Source organism: Mustela lutreola, chromosome 2 (genome assembly GCF_030435805.1).
Source record: "Mustela lutreola isolate mMusLut2 chromosome 2, mMusLut2.pri, whole genome shotgun sequence".
NCBI classification, from domain to species: domain Eukaryota; kingdom Metazoa; phylum Chordata; class Mammalia; order Carnivora; family Mustelidae; genus Mustela; species Mustela lutreola.
Genome location: NC_081291.1, coordinates 223,672,593 through 223,692,425, shown reverse-complemented (window position 1 = coordinate 223,692,425; position 19,833 = coordinate 223,672,593). Strand labels below are relative to the sequence as shown.

General features: G+C 50.7%; 1 protein-coding gene across 2 annotated transcripts in view; it reads left to right on the top strand.

Moving 5' to 3' along the window:
* Positions 1-19,833, top strand: part of UBE2G2 (ubiquitin conjugating enzyme E2 G2) — a 32,727-nt gene that overhangs the window by 849 nt on the left and 12,045 nt on the right. Inside the window, exons 2-4 of one of the 2 annotated variants that reach the window (XM_059164927.1) lie at positions 14,039-14,192; positions 16,078-16,113; positions 16,206-16,251. In XM_059164927.1, coding sequence (XP_059020910.1) covers positions 16,211-16,251 — 41 coding nt within the window. In that variant the 5' untranslated portion in view covers positions 14,039-14,192; positions 16,078-16,113; positions 16,206-16,210. The remainder of the gene's footprint in view (positions 1-14,038; positions 14,193-16,077; positions 16,114-16,205; positions 16,252-19,833) is intronic. The other variant, XM_059164926.1, reaches the window with a different exon arrangement.

Below are 19,833 nucleotides of genomic sequence, written 5' to 3'. Positions count from 1 at the left end.
GGTGGGCACGTGGGGAAACCGATGGGGCGCCCATAGGTTGAGACCAAAGCTGCAGCTGGAGGAAAAGCGCCTTGTGATGTGCTGGCGGCGACAGGTCAGATTGGGGCGTTGTTCCAAGGGACCGGTGTGTCGTTCTTCCGGGGGTGCTCGGAGACCTGGGCGCTTGCTGAGCCGGGGAAGTGCCTGATGTCTGGGAGAGCACGGCGGGACCGAGAAGCGGGAACATTCCGCGTCCTGCCTGTTTCCAGCGGAGCGCTCCCGTGGAGGAGCTGGCAGAAGTCACGGCCCAGCGGGTGTGTGGAACGTGTCCCCAGCTGCTGCTGGACACAGGCCGCAGCCCGCCTGGGGTGGAGAGCAGCGACTCCACGGCCAACGTCAGGGGGTGCACCTGCTGCTGCTTAGTAGCTCGTGGCCCAGCGTGGCCTTCACCTCTGCCTCGGCTGCTCTGGGAGGATTCGTGGGTGGCTCTCGGTTCTCCAGGCTGTTGCTGTGATGACCCGGAGGACGCCTTCAGAAGGTTGGAAATGAGCCAGAGTAACTGGTAAACGTGCAGGGAGCCCAGTGTCCTAACCAGCTGGCCCTGCGCGGGGAGAGCCCGTGTGTGGCTGCAGCAGGCCAGCGCGGGGCGCGGGCGGGCAGAGGTGGGCTCATTAGGATACGGGTTTCCTTACCGCTCGCAGCCCGTGTCCTCTGCTGTGGGAGTGCTTTCGGGGGGCAGGGTGGGAACAGAGGGTTGGGTGGGAGTGGGACGCTGCTGCCTCTGCCTCCTCGTGGGCAGTTGGGCTGGGGTCGTGCGCGGGGACACCTGTCATTCTCACCGTGCCGGTCGGTGTTTCTCGGTTTGCGTTAGTCCGTTCAGTCCCAGTTCTGGGCTGCAGCGAGCGTCGCTGTCTCTGGTCTGTAGGAAGGGGTCAGGGGAGCCTGTGCTGCTGCTCTGACCCCGACTCTGCATTGTTGACCTTGTAATTGCTGAGGATAGTTGCATTAGGAAAGATTATTTTTGCTTTTTCTGGATTTACAAAAACCTCGTCTTATTTCAACACTCCTGTCCTTTGCAGTAATGGAATGCTGGTAACACTTGACTTCCAAAGTGGTACCATATGTGTTTTTCTGTGTTAACGGGACGTCTCGGGGTAGTTGTGGAAGGCGGAACCCGCCGGCGTCTCCGTGAGCTCGCTTGCCCTGCTCCACCCGCCAGACCCGAGTCTAGCGCTGCTGGGGGGCACTCTGGAGGTGTGACTTGGAGGTTACTGAGTAGCCGACGTACAGGTCGGGAGAGTAACCTGGATTATTGGGGTACAACCCAATAATCCGCCAAAACTGTAGAGGAAGGAGGAGGGGTGGGGCGGGAGGGGAGGTTCGGGAAGTTTTCAAAGCAGGAAGAGGACTCCCCCTGCCGTGGCTGGCGTGGAAGATGCGCGGGAGACCAGGAACCGAGGAACGGGGGTGGCCCTTAGGACCTAGGATTGATCCCTGGGGAGCCTCTGTCCTACAGCCGCAGGGACCTGAGTTCTCCTAAGAACCTGAGTGAATGTGGGGTGGCACCTGCCAGGTAGCCCTACCTTGACGCTGTCCCTTGAGACTCTACGCGGAGAACCACCTGCCCTTGTGACACGCAGAAACTGGCATGTCACCCATAGGTGGTTTGCTGTTTTTTATTTTTTTAAGATTTTTATTTATTTATTTGAGAGAGAGAGAGCAAGAGTGGGGTCGGGGCGAGGGGAGCGGGCAGAGGGAGAGGGAGGAGCAGACTCCCCCCAGAGTGGGGAGCCCGAGGTGGGACTTGATCCCAGGACCCTGAGACCATGACCTGAGCCGAATTCACTGACTCAGCCACTCAGGCGCCCCAAGCGAGTGCTGTTCTAAGTCACGAGTTTGTGCTGACATCGGAGGACAGCGGGTACAGTATGTCACCGAGGGGAGTTGTGCTGTTGCTGGATCTAGAAACATCATAAAATCCCAGTCAGCCTCATCTTTCGCGGATTAGCGTCCCGTTTGTCTCGCCACTTGAGGGTGGCGCGTCCGTCGTGCGGGTGGATTTTGTGGAACAGCCTCTCTGTGACGTGAGGTTTCAGCAGGTGATAGGGAGAGGGCTCAGGCGGACGTTTTCGTACTTGGGAATAGTCCCAGAGCTGCAGAAATCTACGGGCTCGGGAACCTGGCGTGGGGTTCTGTTCGGCCCCCGGTGTTTCCCATCTTGCAGGAAATTGAATCAGAGGCAGAATGTTTTGCCTCGGTTCTTAGAACCAGAAAAGGGAGAGTCAGAAAAAGAACCCAGGTTTTTTTCTTTTGTATTTTTAAAATTTATTTTATTTTTATTTTTAAAGTAAGCTCCACACCCAGCCTGACGAAGACTCGAGCTGAGATCGGGGGTAGACACTCAGCTGACTGAGCCACCAGGTGCCCCAGATCCCGTGTGGATCTTTTTTATGTTGTATTGTCACACATCCAGCCTTCCCGACGAGCGTGAGAAATAGACTCAGGCATTGGGTTTCGGGGTCTCCTTAACAACGTAGCGCTGGCCGAGTGTCTTCACGAAGCAGGAATTCGTTCTGCGGCTCTTCTGGAGGCCCGAAGGCCCAGACCAAGGTGTCGGCAGGGCCACACTCTGTAGGCGTTGGAAGGGGGGCTCTCAGCCTCCGGCAGCTGCTGGTGGCCAGAAGCCCTTGCTGCTCCTTGCTGTGGCAGTGTAACTCCCATCTCCGCCTGTCTTCCCTTTTAGGGAGCTGCCAGGCATCGGCTTAGGACCCCACCTTCGTCCAGTGCCCCCCCCCCCCCCCCAGCAGGATCACCATCAAACAAGGTCGCAGTCACAGATTCTGGGGCTGTGCTCCACCTAGGCCGTACTGAATAAGAACCGCAAACTTGAACGTGGAGAGCTGAGCGCCTGCCCTGCCCGCACCAGCGCTCCCCGCAGTCCCCTGTGTCGGGCCGGCAGCCCCCTTCCATGGTTTCGGGCCCAAAACCTTAGATTCGCCCTTGATGACTCCTTCTGTTTTCTGTTCCCGTGGAACCTGTTGTCCCACCTTCAGACTTTATCTGGGGTCCCACGCTGGGCCCAGCCGCTCAGCTGTGGCCTGGGTTACAGCCAGGACAGTCCTGAAGGGTCTTCTCTTCTGCCCTTGTCCTGCTTTGTTCTCCGCGCAGCGGGGGGAGAGCCCCTTCCAGCTTGTCAGCTCATGTCCCTCTGCCCAGCGCCTTCTGTTGCTGTGAGAACCAAAGGCCTGGCGGTGAGCCCTGCCTCTCTGACTTCTGCTGACCCTTGTGCCCTCACCCCGCCGGCCACATCCTGGGCATCAGCACTTCCTTCCCCTGGATACCCTGCTCCCCTGCAGAAGTCTTCCCCGAACCCCCAGACTCCTGTCCGTCCCTCTGGTCACTGTCCTTTCTCCCTGGCAGTATGTATCCCTTTTGAAGTTTTCAAAAACCCTCTGTGTTGTGAAGCGTACTGTACGTGTAGAGGTAAATGGGTCTGTTCAGATGGAAAATGAAACGGTACATGACATCTGTACGCAGGACACCCCCCCAAGAAGCAGCGTTAGCGGCAGCTGGAAATCTGTGCCGCCCCCCGCCCCCCCCCGCAGGTTACTGCCGCTGAAGTCCAGTAACGGGCTCCTTTCCTTCTCTTCGGAGTTCTACTGCTTAACGGGCTTACAGGCAGCGTACTGTTCGTTTTTGCCTGCTGTTGTCTTAATAATTGAGATGGAATCGTGCAGTGTGTGTTCTCAGCACTGACTCTGAGAGTTAGGCCTGTCCTAGCCCATAGCTGTGGCTCCTTTCCACTGCTGGGTGGTGGTCGAGTTCATGAAGAAGCCAGAATTCATCCCGTCCTTCATGGGTGGGCACTTGGGTTGTTTCCAGTTTTCATTTATATGTGTATATGTGTGTGTGTGTATGTGTGTATGTGTACACGCGTGTGTATGTGTATATGATGCTGGTGTGGCCATGGCTGGTGCCTTTGTGCAAAGTCTGTATCCGGGGTGTAAGACAGCCATGGAGCTCGTAATCCACGTGATCCACGTTCCTGGTTCATGCCAGCCTGGTTCTCTGTGTGCTTGTCCCTGTGCGCATTGCCTGGAACGTTCCCTGACACCTTGGTGTGGGGCACGGTCTACATCGGGCACGGCCGTGTCTAAGGACATGGTCCCTTGTGGTTTTAATTTGTGTGCTGTGATGGAAGTTGAGCGTCCTGTCACGTTTGTAGGTGGCTTATGTGTTTTCCTTTGTGAAATGCCCGTTTTGTCTTTTACCAAATTCCCAGAGTGGTCTGTCGTTCTCTTACTGATTTGTACGTGTCTTTCGCATGTTCTCTACGCCTTTGCGTACCCCGGTCCATGGTTGGTCGCGCATGTTGTAAGTTTGCTCTTCGTCTTCGTTCAGCCTTTGTGGCGTCTTTCTCCCCAGCCGTCTTTCTTTTTCTTTTTAAAGCTGTTTCGTTAAGGTTTAACTTACACACAACACGTTAATATACTCGGTTTACAGTGCGATGACTTTTGGGGATGCACACACCACTGAAGCCCTGGCCACAGTCAGGATGAGGGGCGTGCCCACTGCCCCACAAGTGTCCTTCTGCTTCTGGATCCAGCTCTTCTGTGCCTTCCTGGGCCCTGGACTCCGGGTAACGACCGACCCATCTGCTCTGAGTCACTGTAGATTGTCTTGTCTTTTCTCTCCTCGGGATTTTTTCATCCAGTGCGACTCTGTAGCCGTCCGTCCTGCGAGTTGTGGCCTTTCCGCTGCAGGGTGACCGTCCACCGTCTGCACGGACCAGAGCATGTTCCTGCATTCGGTGGACCTTTGGGCGGTTTCTGCTTCTTGGTCAATATAAATAATCCTCCAGCAGCGCTGGAGTCTTTCCGTGGACAGACATGTTCATCTCTCGGGCAAATGCATGGCTCACCTGTGAGGTTAATGTTTGAGTTTTAAAGAAACAGCCAAACTGTTTTCCCGAGTGGTTGTACAGTTTTACATTTCTGCCGTCAGTGTATCAAAGAGTTCTGGTGGTTCCACTGCCTTGTCCACGCTTGGTGTGATGGGGTTTTAAATGTTTAGTCATTCTGTTTGGTGTGTCGTGTGGTCTGTCATTGTAGTTTTACATTTTTCTTAATTTTTAAGACATCTTAATGTATTCTACCACTTTCTGTGCTTGTTTTTTAAATTGTTTTAAATTCAATTTATTTAAAAAAAAAAAAAAAAAAGAACCCCAAACCAGAACAATTCACTCATTTCCGCCCCCCCCCCCCCAGCTCCTCCACCTCTGGCAGCTACCCGTCTGCACTTTGTATCTCTGACCTTGTTTCTTATACACACTGTCGCCTCTACGTGTGGGAGATGCTGGGTGTTCTGTCTTACTTCACTTCGCTTGATGTCCTCCAGCTCTGTCCCTGTTCCTGAAAATTGCAACAGTTCTTCCCCCTCCAAATATTCCATTGCATACAGGCTTACCCTGGCGATCTTGTGGGTTGAGTTTCAAACCACAAGAAAGTGAATATTACAGGCAAGCTGGCCACGTGGATTCTTTGGTTTCCTGGTACATGTAAAAGTTGTGTTTACACTCTGTGTAACAGCATTTTGTCTGAAAAGTGTACTCACCTGTGTTTTCCTCATTGTGTATTCTTGGCTCCTTTGTTCTAAGTTAATAGACCATATATGTGTGGATTTATTTCTGGGTTATTTTGTTCCACTAATCTAAGTATCGGCTTTTATGCCAGTTCTCGGTGTTTTAACTACTGTAGCTTTGTGATATAGTTTGGAATCAAAGAGCGTCATGCTTCCAGCTTTGTTCTTTCTCAAGTTTGCTTTGGCTACTCTGGGTCTTTGGTGGTTCCATACAATTTTTAGGCATGCTCTATTTTTTGAGAAGTGCCGTTGTAATTTTGATAGAGATTGCACTGAATCTGTATGTTGCTTTGTGTAGTATGGATATTTTAATAATTTCATTCTTCCAATCCATGAGCATAGGCTGTCTTTCCATTTCTGTCTTTCATTAATGTCTTGTAGGGTTTTTTTTTTTTAAGATTTTATTTTTATTTATTTGTCAGAGAGAGCGCACAAGCAGGGGGGAATGGCAGGCAGAGTCGCAGGGAAAGGGAGAAGCGGGCTCCCCATGGAGCAGGGAGCCCGATGCGGGACTCAACCCCAGGACCCCAGGATCGTGACCCGAGCTAAAGGCAGATGCGTAACCAACGGAGCCACCCAAGTGCCACAGTGTGTTGTAGTTTTAAACATACAGGTCTCTCACCTCCTTGGTTAAGTTTATTCCTAGGTATTTTATTCATTTTTATGCAGTTATAAATGGGATTCTTAATTCCTTTTTTTGATAATTCACTATTAATGTATAGAAACACAACAGATTTTTGTGTATTGATTTTGTTTGTGTCCTGCAACTTTACTGAATTTGTTTATTCTAACATGTGTTATTCTAACACATCCAATTCGGATGTGTTTTATTTTATGTATAATGTCATGTATGCTGTAGATAGTAACAGTTTTAATTCTTCCTTTCCAATTCGGATGTGTTTTATTTCTTTTTCTTGACTACTCTGTTGGATAAGAGTGGTAAGAGGTATCCTTATCTTGTTCCTGATCTTAGAGGATAACCTTCCAGCTTTTCACCATTGAGTCTGGTGTTGGCTGTGGGATTTCATATATGGCTTTTGTTATGTTGAGTTGTGTTCCATCTCCACCTGCTTTGCTGAGAGTTATACACGGATGTTGAAGTTTATCAGATGCTTTTCTGCACCAGATGAGATAATCGTATAATTCTTATCCTTCATTTTGTTAATATGGTCTGTCCCGTTGACTCATTTGCAGATGTTGAACCATTCTTGCATTCCTGGAATAAATGTCATTTGATTATGCTCTATGATCCTCTTACTATGTGTTGAATTGGGTTTGCTAATATTTTCTTGGGGATTTTTGCATCTGTGTTCACCAGGGATATTGGCCTGTAGTTTCCTTGTGACATTCTTGTCTGGTTTTGGTATTACAGTGAAACTGGCTTTGTAAAATGTTCCCTCCGCATCTGTTTTTTGTTCGTTTGTTTGTTTTGTCTTTGTTTTGGAAGAGTTTGAGAGAAGAGCTGGTATTAATTAATTCTTTGAATGTTGGGTAGAATTCACCAGTGAAACCATCTGGTCCTGGACTTGGGTATGTTGGGAGGTTTCTAATTACTGATTCAGTCTCCTGACCAGTCATCCATGTGTTCAGATTTTCTCTTTCATCATGCTTCACTCTTAGGAGGTTGTGTGTTCCCCAAGAATTCATCCATTTCTTCTAGGTGCAGTTTGTTGGCCGGCAGTCGTCCGTGGTAGTCTCTTGTGATCCCTTGTATTTCTGTGGTGTCAGCTGTAACATCTCTTTCATTTCTACTTTTGTGGTTTGAGTCTTCTCTCCATTTAATGAGGTGAGTCTAGCTAGAGGTGTGTCGATTTTATCTTTTGAAGAACCAGCTCTTAGTTTCATCATTTCTGTTGTCTTCTTAGTCTATTTCATTTATTTCCATTCTAATGTTTGTTCCTTCCTTCCTTCTGCTAACTCTGGGCTTCACTGGTTTTTCTGGTTTCTTGAGGTGTAAAGTAGGTGCTTTATTTGAGATTTTTCCTGTTTCTTGACATAGGAATTTTCACTGTGATCTTCTCTTTTAGAACTGCTTTTGCTGCATCTCATTAATTTTAGTATATCACATTTTCTTTGTTTTAATTTTGTCTCCAGGTATTTTTTAAAATTTTTCTTTTGATTTCTTTATTGACTCATTGGTTTTTCAGTAGCATGTTGTGAATATTCCAGTGTTCTTCATGTAACTAATCTCTAGTTTCACATAATTGTGATCAGAAAAGATGCTTCGTATGATTTTACTCCTCTTAAATTTGTTAAGACTTATTCTCTGGCCTAACATGTAAATTGTCCTGGAGAATGTTCCCCTTGCACTTAAGAACAACGTGTCTTCTGCTGCTTTTGAATGGAATGCTCTGCAAATATCTGTTGAGCCCATCTGGTCTAACGTGTTACTTAAGGCCAGTGTTTTCTTACTGATTTTCTGTATGTAAGTGGGGTATTAAAATCCCCTGCTACTAGTGTATTACTGTCTGTGTCTCTCTTTAGGTCTCTTAAAATTTGCTTTATATATTCAGGGGCTCCTGTGTTGGGCGCTTAAATATTTACAGATATTACATCTTCTTGTGGATTGACTCCTTTATCGTTATGTAATTCCTTTCTTTATCTCTTAATACAGTCTCTGTTTTAAAGTCTGTTTTGTCTGGTAGAAGTATAGCTGCTCCAGATTTCTTTTGGTTTCCATTTGCATGGAACATCTTTTTTATCCCTTTACTTGTAGTGTGTGTGTCCTGACATCTCAAGTGCATCTCTTGTAAGCAGTATAGGGATGGGTCTTGAATTTTTTTTTTAAAAGATTTTATTTATTTGTGTGACAGAGAGAGACACAGTGAGAGAGGGAACACAAGCAAGGGGAGTGGGAGAGGGAGAAGCAGGCTCGCCGCGGAGCAGGGAGCCCCATGCGGGGCTCGATCCCAGGACCCTGGGATCATAGACCTGAGACAAAGGCAGATGCTTAAGGACTGAGCCACCCAGGTGCCCTGGCTCTTGATTTTTATTACCCATTTAGCCACTCCCTGTCTTTTGATTGGAGAGTTTAGTCCACTTACATTTTAAGTAATTACTTAGCATGTGATTGTTGCCATTTTTGTTAATTGTTTTCTGAAAGTTTTTTTTTTTTTTTTTAAATTTTATTTATTTGACAGAGAGCAAGCACAAGCAGGGAAGCAGCAGGCAGAGGGAGAAGCAGACTCCCCACGGAGTGGGGAGCCCGATGGAGGGCTCGATCCCAGGACCCTGGGATTATGACCTGAGCCAAAGACAGACACTTAACCCACTGAGCCACCCAGGCGTCCCTTCTCACATTTCCTGTAGCTCCTCACTGTTCCTTTCTTCTTCTTGCTTTCTTCTTCGTGGTTTGATGACTTTCTCAGGTGGTATGCTTGTATTTCTTTATCTTTTGTAGGTCTGCCCCAGGTTTTTGCTTTGTGGCTAGCTACCATGAGGCTTACCTATAACAACTTATGCTTGTAACAGTCTGTTTTAAGTTGATAATAACTTAAGTTCCTAAAGCTCAACATTTTTACTCTCCCTCACCCCCACATTTGATATTTTGATGTCCCACTGTACATTCTTTTATCTGTGTTCTTTAATTATCATAATCATAGTTATTTTTTACTTCCTATGTCTTTTAACCTTCATCCTAGCTTTTTAAGTGCTTAACCCACTACTTTTACTATATTCAACTTTCCAGTGAGATTTATTCTTTCACACGTGCTCTTGTGACACCCCCTCTTTTCAGCTTAAAGAAGAACATTCCTTGAAGGCCGTGTTAGTGGTGATGAACTCTTTGAGATTTTGTTTCTCCGGAAAACACTTTACGTCTTCACTTCTGAATGATCACTTTGCCGGGTAGAGTTATCTTGGTTAGAGGTTTTCCTTTCAGCACTGAGTACGTCGTGCCACTCTCTCTGGCCTGCAGAGTTTCTGCTGAAAAATCCGCTGAAAGACTTAAGGGGTTTCCTTGTACATAATAAGCTGTTTTTCTCCTGCTGCTGATTTATCCTCCTGCCACGACCTCCCCTCCCTCATCTGCTGCTTTTAAGATTCGCTCCTGGTCGTTAGTTTTTGACGTGTAACCATAATATGTCTTGGTGTGGGTCCCATTGGGTTCCTCTTATTTGAAACTCTCTGGGCTTCTTGGATCTGGATGTCTGTTTCCTTCTCCAGATTAGGGAAGTTTTCAGCCATTACTTTTTTTTTCCCCCAGCTGTTACTTCTTCAAGGAGATTTCTGAACTTTTCTCTCTCTCTCTTTTCCCGTGATCCAAATATGAGTCTGTTCGATATTGTCCTATAAGCCCCTAAGCTATCTTCACATTTTTTTCTTTTTTCTTCTTGCTGCTCTGATCACCTGAGCTCCACTCCTTGACTGAGCTGACCCTTTCTTCTGCTTCATCTAGGCTGTGTTTCAGTCAGCTTTTGTATTCCTCTCTCTGCAACTTCTTTTTTTGTTTGTTTGTTATTAGAGAGGGAGAGAGGGAGTTGAGGGGGCAGAAGGGGAGAGAATCCACAGAGAGACCCCGCTCCACATCCAGTGCAGGGCCCCCTGCACAGAGAGACCGGCTCCTGAATCTGTGGCTTCTTGCTTTCCCAGGGGTACTGCCTGTTTAAGAACCCTTCCTTCACTGGTTAGGGTCCTCCAGAACCCACAGCGTAAGTCCCACTGGCTGCCGGAGTCAGGTGATGTAGAGAAGTCCCCAGAAGCAGGCATAGAATTTGGGACACCAGATAAGTGTGAGCTCCTTTCTGTGTGATACTGATTATTACAGTTTCCTGGGAGCGGGTGCCCAAGTGTCCCTGGCCTGCAGAGCCAGGTGATCGAGAGCTGTTCGGTGGATGACAGCCCCAGAAATCAGGGCACTAGGTACGCATAGAAGCTCCCTTCAGGGAGATGCTGGTGCCCCAGAGCCCAGCAAAGGGTGGGGGCAAGGGTGGCCCCCAAGTCCCCGTTCCCAGTGGAGAGTGACCCAGCAGGCTCTTGACGTGTGTGTGTGTCAGATCACGTGCCTGCCCTCAGGCCGGCGCCCCGACAGACGCAGGTGAGCCTGCTTCTCTTCGGTCTAGGCACAAGCCACGGGCTCCCTCTGAGCTGGGCCCCGGGGCGCCTGGGTCCCCGTGTGCAAGCCGCTCCAGGGAGCCTTCCCGAATTACTCCTGTCTTGCGGTCTCGGGATGCGAGTCCCCTGGGATTTCAAAGTTAGGTGTTTGGGGGCTTGTCTATTCAAGTGTACGTCTTAGAAGTTGGGGCGCTGCTGTGAGGTTGGAACCTTTTGCTGCTCAGGGAGAAGCTCTGGATTTTGCGTTTGCTCCTGGTTGTGAGATACCGCGAGGAGGGCTGGGATTCTGTCCCAGCCTCTCCCCGCTGCTTCAGCGTGGTTTCCTCCTCACTTGCTTGATGTGTGCTTATGGCCCAGCCAGCCTTTAGGGTTTTATTTTGTTTTTAAGACTTTTATTATTTTTTTTATAGATTTTTATTTATTTGACAGAGAGAGATCACAAGTCTCTGTGAGGCAGAGAGGCAGGCGGGGCAGGGGAGCAGGCTCCCCTCTGAGCAGAGAGCCCGATGCGGGGCTCGATCCCAGGACCCTGAGATCACGATCCAAGCCTATGGCAGAGGCTCAACCCACTGAGCCACCCAGGCGCCCCCAGACTTTATTTTATTTTAGAGAGAGAGTGTACGTGCATGTGAATTGGGGGAAGGGCAGAGGGGGAGCGAATCTCAAGCAGGTTCCCTGCTGAGCGCTGAGCCCAACGCAGGACTTGATCCCAAGACCTCAGGATCATGACGTGAGCCAAAGGCAGATGCTCATCCGACGGAACCACCCAGGCGCCCCGATAGGTGCTTTCCTAATCAATGACACTGAGCATTGTTCTGTGTGTTTCATGCCATCCTGGGTCTTGAGTCTTCTGCTGATTTTCAAGTATATTGTTTTCTTGGTAAGTTGTAACAGTTCTTTATATAATGTATCTACAGTCTTTCGTTGGATGTTTTGTAAATATTTTCCCTTAAACTGAGGCTTGCCCCTTTTTAAAATTGTGGTTAAAAAAAAACCCCATAATTTCCTCTTCTTACCAGTTTTTAAGTGTACATTACAGTGTTAACCCTATGCATGCTGTTGTCTAGCAGAGCCTTAGAACTCCTTGGTTTTGTGTGACCGGAGGGCACCGCCGGAGCAGCAGCCCGTGTGGTGTGCCTTTGAGTTTCCATAGCGCAGCCTTTTGAAGAGCAGAGGATTTCTTGATTTCACTGAAGTCCAGTCTGTTTATTTCCAAAATATTTCATGCTCTCCGTGTTTAAGAAACCCCAGCCTACTGGGAGATTGCTACGATTTTCTCCTATGACAAATCACGTGTCTTTCTCAGTACGGTGTAGTTTCTCCTGGTCATCTGTGGTCAGTGTCAGGGAAAGGCTTAGGCGCGCCGTGAGTTAAGGGTCAGGGTTCCCCTGCAGATTACTTACAGATGGCCGCGCGCCTGCTCGAGGACCGTGTTCGTGTTCTAGAGCTGCAGAGACAAAATACCTGGGAGTAGGGCCTCCAACAACAGAAATATTGTCTTTGGGTCTGACGTCCAGCTGGGGGCAGGCCTGGCTCTTCCGGAGCCTCTCTCCTGGGGGTGTGTGTGGGTGCCATCCTCCTGGGGCTGGGTGCTGGTCGTCCGAGAACACCAGGCCTGGTGGACTCAGGCCCTTAACAGCCTCATTTTTATTTAATCACCTCTTTACAGACCCTCGGTACAAGCTTTTCTCCACTTTCTGTGTTTTTTTTTTTTTTTCATTTCGTTGTACACCTGTACAGAGAGCGTGCATCTTTTCTTCCAGCAGCGAAATACTCCGTTGGTAGAAGAATCATGATTTGACTGACTGGTCCCCTGTTGATAGATATTTGGGTCAAATTTCCAGTGTTTTGCTATTACAAATAATTCTGAAATGAATAGCCTAATGCCTACCTCTTTTCCTGTTTTTACCAGTGTATCTGTTGCTAGGGGAGGCTCCAAGACTGGGATCGCTGGGTTGGAGTTGAGTTTCTATTGCATTTTGTGTGGTGACTTTTTTAAGCCACTATTAAAATGTTTTGAACAAATTAGCATTCTCAAGGGTTCAGTGCTATGGTTTGTGCAGACTTCTCTGATACTGTTAAGAGTTTTTCTTTTTGAATTTGCTTTTGCCAGTAAACGTGAAAGCTCTGCGGGTGTGTGTGGGTGTGTGTTTGGAACAAAGCTGAGAAAGGAGAGTCAGGACCCCTTCCCCTCGGGGCAGCTTGGGCCGCGCAGTTCCCCTCTGACCAGTAGGTGCCGCTGTCGAGTCAGGATGCGGGTGGGCCGCGCCGGGTGCTGGGTGCTTGCAGCCACCCAGAGAGCACCCGTCGGCCTCCCTCCGGGGAGGGTGAGCGCTTCCAGCGGGCCGCAGGTGAAGAGCACAGCCAGCTCCTTTGCGGGGAAGCACCCCTTCAGGGCTCCCGGGGAACCAGTGCCGTCTCTACTGTTGTGCTCTCTCAGGCACAGCGGTTTGTAACTCACCTGCTTTAATCTGTTGGGTTTTTCTTGTAATACGGTGATTTGACTTTAGACGTGAAAACTAGACTGGATTTCAGATGACTGGGTGTGCGGAGCCTGGGGAGCTGGGTTCTGGGATCCCCTGGGGCCGCTCTCCTGGTCGGCTGTCACGCAGAGACGCGACGAGGGGCTGAGACAGTCTGTCTTGCCCCACCCGAGGGGCTCAGCCTTCCTGGTACCCCTCCTCCTCATCCGCACCTGGTGCCCGCTCCGAGGCGTCTGCTGCCCTGCTTCCCCGGCTTCCTCTGGGCGCCCGCTCTGGCCCTTCCCTTCCCGCGGCCGGCTGTGACTTCTGTGGCTCTCAGTGGATCCGGCTGGCTCGGCAGCTCGTATTCCTTGTGGAGGACTCGTTCCTGGCAGAATGTGGAGCGTTCCTGGTCCCTTCTCCCTCCGTGGCGGTGGTACTCCCTAGTCATTGTGGAGACCTGCCGGTGGCACCTGAGTTTCCAGGTGTTCCCTGGGGGACTGCCCGGCGGCTCTGTCCCTTCCGTGTGCACGTAGATTTCTACGGCTAGTGTCGTCTCTCCCTGGAGCCTCTCACTTGTCCCTCCAGCCACCTGCCTGTTCTATTGCCTTTTTATTTTTTTAAGGTTTATTTTACGTATTTTAGAGAGTGAGAGTGAGTGGCGGAAAGGGGCAGAGGGAGAAGGAGATAGAATCCCAAGCAGACTCCTGGCTAAATGCAGAGCTGGACGTGGGCTCGATCCCTTGACCCTGAGATCATGACCTGGGCCAAAACCAAGTCAGATGACTAACCAGCTGAGCCGCCCAGAAGCCCTTTACTTGTCTGTTTCCTGGTCTCCATTTTAATGTGTTTACATGAAAATTCCTGCTTTCCCTTCAAGCCTGTCCCTTCCTGTTCCGTCACAGGAATAGTGCCACCGTTCGCTTAGTTGTTTGGCCAGGAACCCGGGAACAGCCTTGTTCTTCCTCTCTGCCTGCAGAACAGACCCCCCCGCTGGTACCCCAGTTCTCACTTACTACTCTGACTCAAGCCAGCTCCTTCCCCATCTAGACTGTCGTGGTAACAACTCTTAAAATCCTTTATTAATTTGAAGGGCACCGGGGTGTTTCAGTCAGTTAAGTGTCTGCCTTCGGCTCAGGTCATGATATCAGGGTTCTGGGATCGAGTCCCTGTGGGTGCGTGTCAGCCTCCCTACTCAGCGAGGGGTCCGCTTGTCCCTCTCCCTCTGCCCACCCCCTCCCATTTGCTCGTGCTCTTTATCTTTTCTCGAATAAATAAGTCTTTTTAAAAAAGTTAATTTGGAATCCGCTGGTGTGAGGACAGGTGCAGGAAAGACATGTTCCCCTCAGTGAGCTCCCCGAGCATCGCCGCCCCGGGTAAGCAAGAAGTCTGAGCTCCCCAGGACCCCACAGTATGGGACTGCCACGCCCCAGAGCAGCTCTGTCTTCGCAGGAGAATCACCAGCTTGCTTTGTTTTTCCACCGAAGCCTGGGTTCCTAAACGTTGGCGCTCAGCTTGCCGGGTTTTTAATGAACGTAGTCAGTGTAATCTAGCGATACATGTAGTTTGTGTTGTGTTTTCTGGGTCGTGCGTATGTATGTAGCGTGAGGAGTATTGTGCCGATAGGTAGACACCTGGCTTCCTCGCACAATTTTATGTTGTGTGTAGCATCATTTATTGTCGCTTTTGTTGCCTTGTGTGACCCTGCCACAGTCTCTTAATCTCATCTTCTATAGATAGATATTTGGGTGTTTTCATTTTTGGGGGCTGTTATGGATAATGCTTGTACCAGGGGGTGTTACTCAGCCACAACAAAGTATGAAATCTTGCCGTTTGCGACAACTTGGAGGGACCTCGAGAGCGTCACACTAAGCAGAGTGAGACAGAGACGAGTGTCAGGTGGTCTGTCTCGCGCAGGGAATCTTAATCAGAGCGGCCGCTCCTGGACTCAGGATGGCCTCGTGGTAGCCGCGGGGGATGGGCCGTGGGCAGGAAGCGTGGAAGTGGTCGGAAGGTACTGGTGATAAGAGGAGCGAGGCCTGGGGATGTCACGCACAGCACGGAGCCTGCAGTTGATAATGCCATGTGATGCGTTTGAAAGTTGCTAAGAAAGTAGATCTTAAAAGTTCTTATTGGAAGAAAAACTGATTTGTGAGTGTGTGTTGGTGGACGTTAACTAACCAGACGACGTACCGCGCCCATTTCAGAATATAAACGGTACCGGCTCCCTGTGTCGCACCCGAAACTAACATGGGATAAGTCAGCTCTATCTCAGTTAAAAAAAAAAGGAGCCCCTCCAGTGTCACCTTCACAGCGAGGCGTCCCCTGCCCCCGCGGGCATGTCTTTCTCTCACTTTGTCACGTCGTACTCTCCGGTACCTGGAACTTTCTTCACGAGTGGTCCTTGTCTGCAGTCTCCCTTCCCGAGCGCCTGAGCTCACTGAAGGCAGGGCCCTTGCCTGTCCTTTGCCCCTGCGTGTCCACTGGCCGGAGGAGTGCTGGGCAGAGACGTGTGACGGACCATCAGTGCTCGGCCGCGTCTCGTCTCCGTGGCCTCGCGGGCTGCTCAGATCGCTGCTGCCCGTGGCTCTGGGCTGCTCCTCAGAGCTCCGAGGGGACCGGGAGCATCCGTGTCTGAATGGTCTTGTGACCAGACTTTTAACTGTGTGCGTTTTTTAAAAGATTTTATTTATTTATTTAACAGAGATCACGAGCAGGCAGAGAGGCAGGCAGAGAGAGAGGGGGAAGCCGGCTCCCTGCTGAGCAGAGAGCCCGATGCGGGGCTTGATCCCAGGACCCTGAGATCATGACCTGAGCCGAAGGCAGCGGCTTAACCCACTGAGCCACCCAGACGCCCCTCTTACATACTTTTAAAAAGTGTTTTTTAAAATGCCAGCCTAATACACATTGTGTTTCATAATGGTTTTACTTTTTCGTTTTATAGAACTAACGCTGAATCCTCCAGAAGGAATTGTGGCAGGTAAGGCACTGCACTTAACCTCTTTATAACCTACTTCTGATCGCCAGTGTTGCCTTCACAATTCATTGTGGAAATTGTTTTTTCCCCTGCAGGCCCCATGAATGAAGAGAACTTTTTCGAGTGGGAGGCACTGATCATGTAAGTTCGTTACATGTGTTTCTGGTTTTCAAGACTTTCCCGGACACGGGACCTTTGAATCCCTTCAGCGGCCATGCGGTGCTTCCAAGTGTCCATTCCTTCGTGCGTTTCCTGAGTTGAGCTCTTTCTAGTCTGCTCGACTCAGAGCAGGGGACAGCACAGATGTGCATCCTGAGAAGCAGAAATGTTTCCTTAGAGCCAGTGAAAGGTTTAGTCGATGTTGTATTTCTAGGGTTTTATAGTAATTAAGATTTTTTAAAAAAGATTGTATTTATTTGACAGAGGGCGAGCGAGCAGAGGCAGGGGGTGCGGCAGAGGGAGAAGCCAGCTTCCCGCTGAGCAGGGAGCCCGATGCGGGGCTCGATCCCAGGACTCTGGGGTCACATCCTGAGTCCGAGGGGGACACTTAACCGACTGAGCCCCCCAGATGCCGCACAGTAATACATTTTGAATGTTGTGTGGCTGCGCTGGCAGTTCTCAACTTGGGGAGTCCCCAAGAGCCCTCAGCTCTGAGTGGAGATGGGCCCCTCAGGGGCTGAGGGGTTCTGATGCCCTCTCAGGGGCCAGAGTGAGCCTCTGGCCCTACGCGCCTGTGCACCCACACTTCCCTCTTCCTCTCGTCCCCACGGAGCGCCTCGTCTGCTGCTGCCGCTCTCTCCGGGCGCCTCGTCCGGCTTCCGTGGTCCCTGACCCCGGCACGCGGCTTAGTTCTGAGGCCAGCAGTGTGGTGCCTGGCCCTGCCGTGGAAAGCTCATGCGTGGATTTCCCATTTCACTTAGGGATGTTACTTCAGGGGGTCACAAACGGATCCTCGAATCTAGAATGTTCTAGATTCCTATGACCCAGACGCTTTGTTTGCCTCCTTCCTACTTTATGTGGGCAGTTTCTGCGTTCCTGTCCTGTCTGAGACCTGCTGTATTTTCAGCAGAATGTGCTTCAGTAACATTTGTGAAGTTGTGAGGTGGTCCCCGGACTCTCCGTTCTCCCTGTAGGAAGACAAGATGCCTCAGTCAGTTGGCAGGTGCTGGGGCTGGATTTTGTTGGGTTGAGGAGTGAGGGGCAGGGGCAGCCGGGCCTTCAGACACTGTCCCCACCCCTTGGGGGTCTGCCCAGGGCCAGCGTCACATTAGCTCTTCGTGCTTTCCGTGCTTGAGGAGCACTGATAGTGTCCCTGGAGGTTAGAGTAACGTATGGAAATTGATGACAAGAATGAGGGTTTTTGATAAAGCAAAATATTTTCGACTGTCCAGAGAAAGTACAGCATGCGTGCCGTCTGATGGCTTGGGCCTGTGATGCCCGCTGTTCTTCCCGTGCTGAAATGTTCCCGGCATGAGGAGGTCTTTGCAGTCTGTACTTCTGTCTCATCTTGTGTCTTTTGTCCCCTGAAGCAATTACCATGGGATGACGGGGGTCCAGCTCCGCAGTGTCCTGCGTCTGCTGGAGCATGGCGCTGGCTGCTGTGTCCGCCGCAGAGCCTTTTTTTTTTTTAAGGAAACAGTAGATTATATCATTGGAACTTGAGTGATAGCCCTGCTTTCCCACTTGCTGTATGCTGTGCGTTCTCTCCGTGTTCACGCGGGCAGCTGTGCGCGCCACCTGCCTGCGAGCCTGTGGGAGGGACACGGGGCTTTGGAAGGCTCGAGTGCAGAGGTGAGTGGCCCCTGGCAGGTCTGACAGTTCGCAGGGCAGTGGCTCGTGCCTGTCGGCAGGCTTGGGTAAAAACCCTCTAAGGGACATGGGAGCCTTCCGGTGTGATTTCTGAAGTGTTGGGGTAACTAAACCTGTTAGGGTAACTGTTACTAATTTTAGATAAACACTATAATATTGAACCAGTATTTTGAAAACACAGTAATAATGAGATGCAAAGGCAACAAAAGCAGAAATCAAGGAGCAGGACAAGGTCCATCGGGAAAGCTTCTGCTCAGCGCAGGAAGCCACCGACAGGACGAAAAGGCCGCCTGCAGGATGGGAGAGGAGGTTTGTGGTCCCGTGCCTGTGCGCTCTCCGAAGTACATGAAGACCTGGCAGAGCTCAACTCCAAAAATGTAAATCATCTGATTTACCAACGGGCCGAGGACCTGAATACACGCTTTTCTGAAGAAGACACACAGATGGCTGACGGGCGTGTGGAAGGGAGCTCGGCATCACTCGGTGTCCCGGGAGTGCGCTTCCGAACCCCAGGGAGGCGTCGCCTCGCACCAGTCAGCGCGGGCGTCACACAGCAAGACCAGAAGTGACAGGTGCTGGCGAGGCTGCGGAGAGAGGGGAGCCGCGTCACCCTGCTGCTGGGAGTGCCGGTTGCTGCATCCGGTCCGGAAAACTGTGCGGGGCGTCCCCGAACTGAAACAGACTGCAGTACTGAGCCTTTACCCAGAGACAACGCAAACCCCGGCTCAAGCCGTCAGCATCTCCGTGTTCCCGGCAGCGTTATTTGCAGCAGCCAAGACCTGGAAGCCCCCAAAGTTGCTCTCCAGTGATGGACGAGTGGACAGAACAGGCAGTGTGTGTACACACGCATGTGCGCGCACACACACAGGATAGCAGCCTAAAAAGGAAGGAAATCGTGCCATTGGTGAAAACGTGGGTGGACCTTGAGGGTATTATACTAAGTGAGATGAGTCAGAGGAAGAGAAATACCATAGGATCTCACAGGTGGGATCTGAAAGCCCCCAAACCCCGAAGGTCCGAGAACAGCTGGGCGCTGGAGCGCCGGAGTGGGGGCCACAGTGAAACGGGCAACGGAGGACGAAAGCCCAAACTTGCGGCTGCAGAATGACTCTGTCCCGGCAGTGTGAGGGACAGCAGGGTGACCGGGGCTGGTGACACTGCAGCAGGCAAATGAAAGTCCTCAAGACAGTGCAGCTGCAAGTCCTCATCACAAGAAGGAACAGTCTGTAACTTCGTACGGTGATGGGTGTTCCCTCGATTGACGGTGGTCGTCCTGTAGGTCTCCAGAGCGTGGCCCCTGCTGTCCCGCTCCCAGGACGTAGACCGGCGTGTGTCAGTTATGCCTCAGCTTCAACTTCAACGTCAAAAAAAGTAAGGAGAGCTCTTCGGGTTCCTTCCGCGCGTTTATATCTGAGTAAGGCTGTTGCGTTAGCATGGAATTCCCCTGCTTCAGGATTTGGTGCGCCCGTGGGTCTTGGTCCTGTTCCAGACCCATTTACAAACAAGAGGCCGTTTACAAATGCACTTAAAACACCTATTGGGGAATTAGCTGTCGCCCCATCGATTGGCCTCACGCAGCTGTGTTCGCAGACACCTGGCTGAGTTTCACTGCTTAGTGATGGCTTTTCTTTTCTCTCTTTTGTTCTTTGATTGTCTCCGGAGTTTCTGTGGTGCCCCGGTGTTTCTGAAACCATGCGTGCCCCGTTTCCGGGGGGGCACGGGGTCTCACCCACAGGGCCCCCGTCTCTCCTCGGCTGTGCAGTGAGGGTGCTTGGGCCACAGGTATAAAGGATTTGGGGGGACCCCATGTGTGCCCCCAAGAGAAGGAGGCGGAGGGTGGTACGATGTGAGCGCAGCAGATCAGTGCACAGGAGGGGCACGGAGAACGAAACTGCACAAGCTCCTCTCGGAGGA